Source organism: Diabrotica undecimpunctata, chromosome 6, assembly GCF_040954645.1.
Source record: "Diabrotica undecimpunctata isolate CICGRU chromosome 6, icDiaUnde3, whole genome shotgun sequence".
Taxonomy (NCBI): domain Eukaryota; kingdom Metazoa; phylum Arthropoda; class Insecta; order Coleoptera; family Chrysomelidae; genus Diabrotica; species Diabrotica undecimpunctata.
In genome coordinates, this window is record NC_092808.1 from 118,124,225 (window position 1) to 118,137,633 (window position 13,409).

At 32.0% G+C, this 13,409-nt stretch overlaps 1 protein-coding gene across 1 annotated transcript; it reads left to right on the top strand.

The window, feature by feature from the left end:
• Positions 1-6,793: 6,793 nt before the first annotated feature.
• Positions 6,794-10,393, top strand: RpL18A (ribosomal protein L18A). Its single transcript, XM_072535232.1, has 3 exons — positions 6,794-6,948; positions 7,145-7,501; positions 10,187-10,393. The coding sequence occupies exons 1-3, from the start codon at positions 6,931-6,933 to the stop codon at positions 10,340-10,342; spliced, it is 531 nt and encodes a 176-aa protein (XP_072391333.1). The 5' UTR covers positions 6,794-6,930; the 3' UTR covers positions 10,343-10,393.
• Positions 10,394-13,409: the final 3,016 nt, after the last annotated feature.

A 13,409-nucleotide genomic window follows, 5' to 3' on the forward strand; every position in this document is an offset into this window, starting at 1 on the left:
GTTTATAAGTTTTACTAAACTTTGAGCAAAGTAGAATTAAATGGAAAAACATCTTTAGTAGTCTGGTGCTTGTTAGTTTTAAAACCCCTGTTTTATGACTCGTCTCTCACTGTCTATTTGTGTAACATACTGGTGTCACTTCTCTTTTAGATATCTGATTTCGTTATTTGGTATTCTGTTTGTTAGTGTTTTCCAAATTATTGGCCTCAAGATTCTCATTCTCAAAAGAACAACAAAAAGGACTTACCATGATGGTAGCAGAGTTGGTCACAAAAATAGCAAACGAGGTGATCAAAAATGTTAAAATAGTAATGAACTAAGCAATGATCCAAGGGGATACCTGAAGATAGACTTCTGGAACTCAAGCAGGCTAAGAATCAATGCAAACTTGCTGGTCGAACTAAGTCACTGGCTTGAAATGGATTTTGTAGCACTTCAGGAAACGAAACTTACACACAACATTGGAATAAGACATCTATACAAATGAATATAGAGCAAATTCAGGAGGAGGATACCTAGTTAAAAATGAATAATTCACACTCTTAGTAACTATAAAAGCACTATCAAAGTCCAGATGAGAGAATGAGGAAATAAGTATCACTTTTAAGGCCCAGAGAAGAACCCTCCATAATAACAGGAGACCTAAATGCCAGATGGCCTAATGGGAATGATGGACCTACAAATAGAAATGAAAGACTACTAAATAATTGTCTAGAGAACAGAGAAAACACCATGGCAATTGGAACAATCAAACTAACTCATTTTCTAGGAGGAGATGCTTTATAATCAAGAGATCATAACCCCATACACGTAAAAATGGGCACATGGAAATAAGACCACACAACAACACGGAAAAGAAAGAAAATGAAGTTGGTAAATTTTAAAACGTTGGCAAGCAGAGGAATTGCAAACATGCCAAGCATAGATAAACCACAAGAATTAGAAGAAAAAGTTTTAGAGCTATATTATAAATATAAAATATTATAAAAGAAGCTTTAAGAAATGGCACATTGGAGAATACCAGGACGGATTCACTCCAGAAAAATCAACAATTGACCAGATTCGTTCAATAAGATAGATCCTCGAGAAATCATTAGAATTTAACATTGAAACCCATCACCTATTCGTCGACTTCAAGGCCGTATACGACAGAGTCAAGAGAACAGTACTATACCAATCAACGCGTGAGTTTGGTATACCCCCGTTAGGATACAGGGAGAAAATTCTCGATCCTTTGAGATAAAGGATGGACTCAGACAAGGGGATGCCCAGGCTTGCCTCCAATTTAACTTTGCCTTGGAAAAGGCAGTCCGAGACACACGAATTAGAGACAGAGGTACTACTTATAATAGATCGATAGAAATCTTAGCATACGCTGATGGCATTAACATAATAGGGCATAGCAAGTGATATGTAGAGCAATATTTCCCACGATTGGAAATGGCGACGAAACAGGTCGGTATAGTCATCAACGAAGACAAAACCAAGTACATACTGGTTACTATACGATCCTATAGCAAATTAGGAACGGGAAACAGCATTTGGATTTGGAAGTCGTATCTTTGAACGTGTTGACAGCTTCACATACCTTGGCTCGCTAGTGACTACTACCAATAAAACAAGCGAAAAAATTAAAAGACGAATAAACCTGTAGGTTTATATAGGTTTACTAAAAGGAATAATACAAAGTGACAGAAAATCCAGTCCTCATTACACGGAGAAAACGGAATCGGTGACTCCGTAGAAGAAAAAGCTGGGGATGAGGAGGACTCTCGAGAATTATAACTAAGAAGACATATAATACAAGAAACGCCCGAAAATCGAGTGGAAATAATCACCCTCACATCATCTAGAGAAATAAAGTGAACTGATCAGGAAAAGCTCATCAAGAAAATCAAATGGTCTAGATGAAATAACAAACAGGGCCCTAAAGTAATTTGTAGCGAAAGCAATTGTATGTATATTCAACAAATATAACACATGCAATACAACGTCTTCCCAGACCGATGGAAGGAAGCTTACGTAATCATGATACCAGAGCCTGAAAAAATAACACTTCCGCAAAACAGGTAGAGTAGCTTACGTCCAGCAGTCAGCAAGATAGCAGAGAGAGTCATCCGATCCACATTCCAAACAGAGATAGATAGGCTAGGACTAATCCCTGAAGCACAATTCGGCTTCAGAGCTCAACACTTCAGCTACATACAAGTACTCAGACTAAAAAGTACATAACAGCTGGATTCGACGATAATAAATACACAGGAGCAGCCTTCCTCGATGTAAGCAAAACCTTCAGCAGAGTGTGGCATAAAGGATAAACATACAGATAGAGCGGGGCCATAACGAGACTCATCACCTCGTACTTAAGCAACCTGAGGTTCAGGGTTGAGTAAGGACAAGTCCTGTGTGAATACGGAGCCCCAAAAGTTTGAGTCCCACAGGAGGCTATCTTATCACTCCTTCTGTATAGCAGATATATATATATATATATATATATAGCAGACGTTCCTAGAACAACTTGAACACTACGCGGCCTTTATACAGAAGACACTGCCGTAGCGGCAAAGCATAGAAATCTGGATGTAGATGTAACAAACATACGTACAGTATTAAATACAATAGTAGAATGTAAACCAATGGAAAATAGCCATAAATCCAGACAAGACATTTACATCACACGTTAATGCAACAGTCCAAAAAACAGACATGGTCAGAACCGCAATCAGAGGACTCTTAGAAAGAAGAAGTAAATTACCAATGGGGACACTCAAGCAACACAAATAAAAAGAAGATACAAGCATCCTAAAACAAATGCTGGAAAGAAGCCGCGAAAGTGGCCAGATACGTAGCTGAGCGCTTCCTGTTTAGAGAGCTAAAGCAAGTAAAAGTACTGGAAACAATAGAAGAAAAAGCCACAATAAAATACTCTGAGCTAGGAGATCACCTAATCCAGATCTTGCGGGAGATATTAAGGTACGATGTGTTTCATAGATGGAAGTACAAAAGACCTAAATAATCAGTGTTCAACAAAATTCTCTAGTAAAATAAATGGTAACATCTGTTAAATTGATTTATAGTCTTAATATCTCACAATATTCTTAGCTTGTTTACGATACAGTTAAAGTAAATATCTTGAGATCATTCAACTGGAAAAAAATTAAACAAAGCATATATAGATAGGTACAATGGATTTAGCAAACGTCACCCGAACGTAACTCTACGAACACTTAAAAGCTGTAGGTTAACCAGAGTAGAAGGATTTAATGAAACCAGCTTGTTTATACCTTTTGATTAATTAGAGTTTGTTCTAAAGAGACATTCATGATTCTTCAACGGACTAGGTATATTAAACGTCGGTAAAACTGGAACGCTGACTGTTGAAAGCATATCTGGAAAGATGCTTGGGAAAAGAGAATCGGGCAGAACCAAAATAGTTCGAAAGCCATATATTACTAGGAGTCCCAACAGGATTTCTTACATTAGCTACAACAGGAGGATGGCAATTATGCTTTAAAGAAGTTCTAATAAATCAATTTATGAGCCATTCAGGGCCTTCTAAGGAAAATGCATCTCTTAATATTAGATGTTTTTAAGGAAAATTTACTTAGCAGATATTTAAATCTTTTCTACATGTCTGCTTGTAAACGCTTTTTCTTGATGATTTTCATTGCAGTTTTCCTGTCTGTTGTTCCATGAACTTGGTCCATTCTTATCACACGGTAAGAATGGTTACCCCAACATCTTTCAATAGCGGATACACGGTGGGAATGGGGAAATCCCCCCAACAAGGTCCAAAATTACAGAAAAAATTATTGAAACATAATATATTAACTACCTCTTCACCGTAAAGAAACGGAAGCTTGAGTACTTCGGACATTTCATGAGGCATACAAAATACCGGCTGCTACAGTTAATAGTCCAAGGAAGAATCGACAGTAGGAGGGGACCGGGAAGAAGACGACACTCATGGATGCATAACCTGCGACAATGGTTCGGACTAACATCGACCGAACTGTTCAGAGGTGCCGTAAACAAAGTCAAAATAGCCTTGTTAATAGCCAACGTCCGAAACGGATAGGGCAAAGGAAGAAGAAGAATATATTAACTGACATGAAACTTAAACCACAGACAGACAAATTCAACCCAATAAACCCGCTAGTTAGTAAGGAAAATTACGGGAACTTAATATCTGTTATGTAGTTTGGGTTTATCTTTTTTATGTCTTTTGGTTGGTGTTTCATTGGAAGTTTCCAAATGATTAGATCCGCCACTGACATGTGAGGAGTTCACCCTTTCCTAACTTACATTCGGTCTCAACTCATACAATTATCGACCACGACCAATCACGATAATTCTCGAATACTAAAAGGTTCAACGATTTTCAGAAGGGAAAAAACTCTTGCTATTCTAGAAAATTATGTAATAATGCAATGAAACAAGTACTTCAATACCTTATGAACCGAAGAGTTTGATAAAAGTGGCAACAAGGAAAGTATTTTGATAGTCGCCTTTATGACTTCTTTATAACTCATTTTGCTGCGATGTGTGAGATATCGTATAAGTACGAGTACTATCTACGTTTAATTGATCGACGATTTAGAAAAGATTGAACAATTCTTTGAATTACACACTTATTATCTCATAGAAGAATACCAGTTGTGCATGAGGCAGTTCAATTTTAAAATGGTCGTGGTCAGAAATGGAAATGAATGAGGAACTAATTTTGGACTAGACGGGATTTGTTATGGATAATATTCATAGAAATCAACTACAACTAAAGGTACCTGTTGGATATTGAATTAATATGCCTTAAAAGGAAGAACTGAACTGCAAAAATTCAAATTGTGAACCTACATATAAAAGAATTCTTAAAATAAATATTCTAGATGGACAAATTATCACACCAGAGTACTCTAAAATAGAAAAACGAATAATATATAAAATAAAAAGGACAAAACGTATTGTCAAGTGTAGGCCAATCAGATGGACTGATGATAACTTGAAGTGTGTTAGCAGTGTCTGGATGCAAGCCGCACAAGACAGACATATGGAAAGAGCTGAGGGAGACCTATATCCAGCAGTGAACGCGTACAAGTTGATGATGATGACAATAAAGTAAAACGTAGAAAATTGGAATATTTGTGTCAGAATATGAGAAATTAAACCAAATAGAAATGAGTGAAACGTCTGTAGATAATTGTTTGGGTATAGAAGTAACATCCAAAATTATCATTATCAGAATGATTGCCAACATTCGGTAACAGACTGGCATTGAAAAAAAAACATATGTAACGCTAGTTGATAAATACAAGATGAACTTCCGGAAGCCATACTTTTATATTAGTTGATTAAGATTATAGGAAATTATAGAGAAATAAGATTCTATAGATAGAATATAGGAAAAATTGTGGCAAGTAGGTATAGAATTTAATATTTTGTTGTAGCAGTACTAAGTGGTTAACAAATATTTTGTTTGATCTAGACAAAACTATAAATTTGTATTTTGAGAACTACAAATTTGTATTTTCCGAAGTGGAAATCGAAGCGTCAAATAAATGTATTTTCAACTGAAATTGTGGTTAATTATTATTGAAGATAGTAACTAATATTAAAATTCCACCAGAAAATAGCTTCGAATAATATAAATTTTACGGCAGATAAATGTCTTTATCTTTAGATACAAATAATATATGTTTATTATGTTCAAATTATTGTATTTTTAAACAAATATTTAAAAACCTAAACATATATGTATTGTAACTTTATTAATTTGTTACCATACAAAGGTGATACAAAAATTCGATTTGTCTTTTTTTTCTGTCATCTTACATCAGCTTCGAAATTATCCTTATCCGTAATAAATAAACTAAAGTATCTAAAACCATACCATACTTTTATGTATGTACACTTCATCTAATTTAGTTAACGATGTACGTCATCGGCGTCATAGCCTGTGACGTCACATGATACCAACACGAAATATTTAGGGTGTAGGTGTGTTCTTTTTTAGAATCACTTTACCGAGTACACTGGCATTACAGCCACTAGATATATTTTATTATATACGCGTAGAACTAATATTTAAAAATTTCTATTAATGTTAACTTAAAGAAATACAAAATAATATGTTTAATTTAATTTGTATAAATGCATTATAAAGCGTTTTTATCAAGAACATTTGTTCGGAACACACTGTAACTGTAATTGAACGAAGGTAAAATTTTGGCATAAATTGGTAACACTTATTTGACAGTTGCGGTGTTGACACTTTTTGTACTTTATTATTTTAAATTTTAAAGTGAATACCTCTTGTTTTATATTTTTACATATTTAATAAAATCTGTTCTTTTTAGAACAAAATTAGTGTGTTTTATTTCAAAAATGTCATATAAGAATTTAAATAGTCATTGTAAAGAGTATATTAATAATTATGTGACCTATTTGATTTAAAATGGATTCAGGATTTTTTTATACTTTGGCAACTATGTCAACTTCAATCTCTGACGTATATAATGACGTAAATCGTTATCTAAATTAGATGGACTGTACAATAATTGTATTTGCAAAATGTGTAATACTTTTATTGTATTCGTAATACTGGTTGTATAATAATTGCCTGACACTATGTATGGATATGGATACTGTACCTTATCCGGAGATGGTGATTATATTGAAAATTGAAATTTTACATTAAAAATACAATTATACAGATTATTTCATATTATACTCGAAATAAAATAATTAAGCATTTGAACTAATTTCGGGAGTAAAGACAATCATTCTTAAAGTTTAAAAAACTATTTTATATATAAAAAAGAAGAACGTTTCTAGCGACATCACTCGATAAAATTGTGTATTATTATTTTGACATCCAAAAAGTGTCAAAGTCAGAAAGCACATTTCCGCTTCCTTTCCGTAAAAACCGTAGCCATGAAAGCCAAAGGAGAGGTTAGTAGAATATTTTTTACCGAAATATATGAAAATATAAAATTTATATTATTACTAATTCATAATTTTCACGTAGAATGTTTATATTATGTTATCATTAGTTAGCATTTAAAGTCCTTATTTATGATTTGAAAATTAATAATTGTTGTAAACATGTGGTTTGATACACGCACAATACATTTTCTATTTGTTTTAGTTGAAGGAGTATGAAGTTATCGGGCGCAAATTGCCCACCGAAAAGGAGAAGAGTACTCCTTTATATAAAATGAGAATTTTCTCTCCAGACAAAATTGTAGCGAAGTCCCGCTTTTGGTATTTCTTGAGGCAACTTAGGAAGTTCAAGAAAACTACTGGAGAAATTGTGTCAGTTAGACAAATTCCAGAAAAATCTCCCATTAAAATTAAGAACTTTGGTATTTGGTTGAGGTATGACTCCCGTTCTGGTACACACAACATGTACAGGGAATACCGTGACCTTAGTGTATCAGGTGCAGTAACAGCTTGTTACAGGGATATGGGAGCTCGCCACAGAGCTAGAGCTCATTCCATTCAGGTGAGTTATTTTGATATTACTGGAAATATTTTAAGATTGTGTTTGTGGGAACCTATATCTTACTTAAATTATGCTTGTTTTCTAAGGGCAAATTTAAAGTAAAGGGATTTACTTAATATCTTCTTTGTCTTCTTTATGCTTTGATTATTCATCTAAAATAATGTGACTTTAATGTTTCTGTTGATTCTTTTCAGGAAATCTGTGATTCTCTAGAATTTTATTGTGTATGTCTACTATCCTTGTACTGTTTTACAAGATTCCGTTTTTTAGTTGCCTCGTCTCTTATATTAATTAGCAATGCATTGTAAGTTGATAAACAAGCAATGCAGTATCCATATATACAATTTTCAGATTTGTATGAGTTGTGAGTAAAGCTAGAATAAATACGAAATTATTTTTTATAGTCTGGTTTAAAAGATTGTTGGTTGAGTTTCTGTTTACTTGTCTTTGACATCATAAGTTGTGTTTTGTTTATTTTTTATGCTAGTTTTAGTATTTTTGTAATGTTTAGTATTGATACATTAGTGAGCAATTCTACAGTATAACCTACATCGGACAATGATTAGTTTAGAGCACTCAACATAACCAAATATATTTTCCTCAAGGCACCGCGTCACAGTGTTACCATATTTTTTTTAATATGTATATGAATGTTTAAAAAATAAAGTTACTTTTACGAAATAATAATTTGTGTTATGAGAAGCTACAAATTTTGAATAAGTATAAAACTTGCCATATTTTTTTGGTAAAATGTATATGAAGGTTTAAAATATAAGTTACTTTTATGAAATTATAATTTGTATTATGAGAAACTACAAGTTTTGAATAAGTATAAAACAGCATTCATAAATATTTTCTGTTACTTTAAATGCAGTTAAATATTGTAAATTCTTTGACAGCACTTTTCACATCTTGTCTATTAGGACCTTCTTATTATTAGGTGTGAATGGTCAACCATTTCTATTATATACAGTAATTTAAGTAGTACTATTAATTTTTTATATCATTTTAATTAATTTTATTGTATATGCATTTAATTATTATCTTTAATTTAATTAAAATCTATGAATTTTTATATAAGTTCAATGCATTTCTATAATATTATGTGAGAGTATGAAAAAACTGAAGATATGGCAACTCTGACACCATTTAAGCTTACATTAAATGTCAGATATGTTTGGTTATGATGGGTGAACTAAACTAATCATTGCCCCCTAAATCTGTTTTTTTTAGTCACATTCAGTTTCATAAATAGCCTAAATAAACACACACCAAAGTTAATTCTAAAAATATAACTAAAATTAGTAGTGTGTTGAATATGCCATGAAAACATCATTTGTAATGAAACAAAAAAAAACAGCACTAAAACCAATGAGTCTGATCGTCAAGAAAGTAAACTTCATATATAATTGATGAATTTGAACATTAGTAGAATCCTCATACCAAATCCCCAAAAACTACCTATTGTGATTAATTATAAATTTAAAGGAGATGGAAAATACACAAAGCATCATAAGCCTAAAGACTAAACATGAGAAAGTTAAAATATTTGCTCAAAAAATATTCCCTTTAACGTAGAATACAGTTCTGATTGGGTCCTATAATATTTATGAAAGATAGAGGCTATCATGGAAAGGAGAATAGACAACAAGAGTTAAATGAAATATTAATGCAAAGAAAAACACAAAGGTGTTACAGATACAAATGTCATCATCATGTACAAGTAACTTCATTCTGAAAATAACATATGAAATCTCCGATGTAAGGGTCAGCATTCTTCCTTGGAATATAGTAGATCAGGGTTTTAATCACACATTACTTAGATGCTTAATTTTTTTAAATTAGAAGTATTGGACATAGTCACATATAAAAAACTTAACTATGAGAGACTATTAGTTTACATGGACTTTAAGTGAAATACTTGTTTTAAACCAGAAGTTGGACTGTAGTTGCTGAGGAATGAAGCAAGAGGATAGCAAGCAGTTAGAATACTTTAGATAAAAGTGTGATTTTACTCCCTTAACACATTGGATGTCACTCTAATTTAATATACTTAACATTATCAAATTCAAATTGGCTCCTACAAACTATCAATGTTACCAAAGTGCTTATAAGTGATTGCAGCACCTACACATTTGACACTTATAAACGGCAGTGGCACCGCTAGGGTTAAGTGAACAAATACATTTACTGTTATGCTGTATGTAGCATTCCATTTAACAAAATGAAATGTGTAAAATGGAGTTTTCCTTTAGTAATTTAATGAAAAAAAGTGTTTTTCTCCAAATGTATACTTTGGGCTTTATAGAAGACAATAAAATTTACCCCTTCAATATCGAATGTTAATAGTGAACAGTTATGCAGTCATAAAATTTTAAAACTTTCATCTGAAGTAAGGTGTTCTAAAATAATAATCACTTGTCACATCCTTTATTGTCACTTGTCACTAAACTTTATTGTCATGCACTATGGTATCTCCTACTTAAATTTCTTATATTTGAGTAGGTCGAATCGGTGCTAAAGAGATTAGGTATATTGCATCGTTGGAATTAGTCTGTGTGGCTTTTTTCCTGGTATTCAATACCTAACATTTTTCCATGTTGACATTTTTTATATGCAATCAACAAATCTTATAAGAACATATATTGAGTAACAGTAGAAAAATAACTTGTAACTTTTTTCCAGATTATTAAAGTTGAAGAAGTAAAGGCCAGTAACACCAGAAGGCCACAAGTTAAACAATTCCACGATTCAAAGATCAGTTTCCCATTACCTAAACGTATCCAACACAAATCAATGAACCGTTTCTCAGTCCGCAAACCCAGAACATACTTTTTGTAATATGTTATATTGGTTAGTTGTGGATAAATAAATTCGTTTATATATATTTAAGATATGTTTCTTTTATGTTTTAACATTTCTTTGTTGTATAAATTGATCGTCATATACACTAGATCATGATCATCAGAGAAAAAACTTACAACAAAAGTATATAATGTAGTTATCTAAAAAAATATTCATAGTGGAGCTTATAAAATTTATAGCATTATAATTGGAACAAAAGAATATAAGAGAACTAGTGATTTTGACAGTCACATGCGACAGGAGATCCAATCATTGCCATCAGAGTCACTCATTAAATTTTAAAATACAGTACATGACACCTTGGGAGTGCCGACAAAAGTGAATACTTCTTATAGTTCGTTATTACTAAGTGCGTTAATGAAATTTTACATCTACTTATTACTGAATTGTGAATATTATTTATAATAACGCCACACATAGTTTTTTTAAAATATAATAAATCTTAATTGTTTTCTTAAAAAATTTGTTTAGTAATTTTTAAAATTTGTTAAATGTATAGAATTTATTCATCATTTACATTTTCATTATTATGTTGTATTTGTGTTTAATAACTTCCTTGTTTATCATTATGTTTAATTTTATTTGATTTTATTATTTGTTTTAATTTTGTTTAATTTTATTTAATTTTACTTAATTTTATTTAATCCTGTTTAACTTTATTTTTATTTAATTCTATTTATCTTTATTTCATTTTGGTAAAATGTTGATGTTTGTTAAATGTCATTTTATTTTTATGTGTTTATGTAATAGTACCAGATCCCACTGCAGGATCACTACATTCATCACATAGTTAATCAAACTCACATTTTTACATACATCTAAAATTAGAAGAATGCATTGATAATAGGTGGCCAGTCAAAAAGTGGCCACAAATATGTTAAATTTAATTAATAATTAATTTTTGAAAAAAAAATTGGTTCATTTATTTTTTAAATAAAATATGCTGCTCATGATGTATATGCATGTTTTTTATATCAAATTAAAGCTAATTTTTTTCTTAATATGATGATATAAGGTTGCTTGGTGGAAAGCTAGTCTTACCTGGATATTTTGTGTATTATCCAAATTGGCTGAATAAAAGGGAAAGAAGATTGACTGATAACTTCTTTATTTATCTGAGTTATTCTAAGTATGTCAGATGGATAAAGCAGTACATGCAACAGCATTAAAAATTACATTTATTTATTTTTACTCCAAATTAGAAACAGTTATTTATTTGAACAGAACAATATATTTTTAACCAGATAAATTCAGAATACAATGAAATATTTACAAATATACAGTTCTATCCACTTTGCTTGGATAATTCTAACTATCCAGTAATTCTAGTATTATCTGATATTTGCGTTTTAACTGTAACATATATCATACAAAACTCAAAAGCTTTTTGAAATTTTGCTTTCAACCTATTGTCAAAAAGCTTCAGTAGAATTGTAAAAAGTTATCTGTGAAAATGTGAAAGAATCTAACTGATATCCTAGAAACATACTGGGATTCTTGCAATAAAAAAATAATACCTTTCTTATTAGAATTAGTATAGTGATTCATTAGATCATAAAAATCCTAAATGAAAAAATAAAATATTCACCCTAGATTGGAGATTTCTAGGTATTGTTTGGTCTTCTAGTTATTCATATATTTAATAAGATCTAGGGTTTCAAGGAAGCCTATATCTGTTTCAGAGATGTTACCTCATCAGGTTCTAGAATGACCTGATCCAGGTATTTATGAGTGGGAAACAATTACTATGCAGTTGCAAGCAGTACATTCAGCAGTTTCATAAGTATGTTTAAGTTCTAAGGGTATTTTTGTGTAGCGAGCAAGCAGAAGGTTGTACTGGTATTCATTTGTAAATCCTAATCTATAAGCAACTAAAATTTCTAAAAAACTTTTGTTTTTTAATAAACTTCATGTGAATAATTTATTTTTAAGCTAGAATTATTGACTATGAGCATGTGCGTGCTTGGTGGTACAATAATTTCAAGCCATTTCCAGGTGTTATAGTCCTGTCCCGAAAATCTGTTTCTGATAAGGATATGAGAATATTGGTTAAGATCAGTAAAATTGGCATAAGAAATACTTACTAAAAAAAATAAAAAATGGATTCATAAATGTTTACTGTCTATAAGGAATTTTATAAATTAAAAAACGGGTAAAAGGCTTTCTGCGTGACCCCATCTGTGCAGAGTCGACATTTGAGTATGCACAATCCTGTGAGGCCGGTAAACTGGCTTGTTATTTTAATGACGTCTGATTCTGTTGACATTAATCTTGTTGTCAATTGCTCTTGCTTGTTTAGTTATCACCCATTCTTGAGTGGTTTGGATAGGCGGTTGCCTGGACTTCAGTCGTTGGTACTTCCGTGTGGATGTGAGATATCCCAATGAATCGACAAGCGATTATTTAATTTTATGATATTCTCTGGTCAGTGTTGCCGTATGTCGGATATCTGGCGTTGCTATATTACTCAGAATTGGAAGCCATCTTATTTGAGTTGATATATTAGTATCAGTTATTACTCTCATAGTGTGATTTAGTTGGACATCAATCTTGACATGAGCGCTATTTAACATACTGCTGTGCAGTATTCAGCGACCGAATATACCAAGCCCAAAGCAGAGGTTCCCATGTTCTAGCAAGCTTTTTTATTATAATTGTTACGGGTTCTTACTTTACCAGCTACATTCGTATTGTAAAGTGGTTTTTGAACATCAGGGATCTGATCAAATACTTGGAAGCTACTTTGATCGTGTCACCTATTCATCCAAAGTACACTTCTATCAACAGGTTCTATCCAAGTTAAGTAACGCTGGCCAACTTCCTTGGATACAAGTAGTGTGGTATTGTAAAATTAAAATGGCGTCGGTATAGAAAACGAGAAGTAAACACAAAAAGAAAATGTTCTAAAAGGGAGGGTGTTAGATTTATGGAGTTATATGAAGCTGAGGAAGCATTATGGAATGTATTCCTTTTTTTCTGGATTTCAAGCTCATGTATCAACATATCAGCAACCACTAGAACATCTTCCATAATCACTTCCGCC

Bases quoted from the DNA above. Each gene is read 5' to 3' on its own strand.
- RpL18A (XM_072535232.1), top strand. The intron at 7,502-10,186 runs GTGAGTTATTTT...ACTTTTTTCCAG, and splicing joins CTAGAGCTCATTCCATTCAG to ATTATTAAAGTTGAAGAAGT.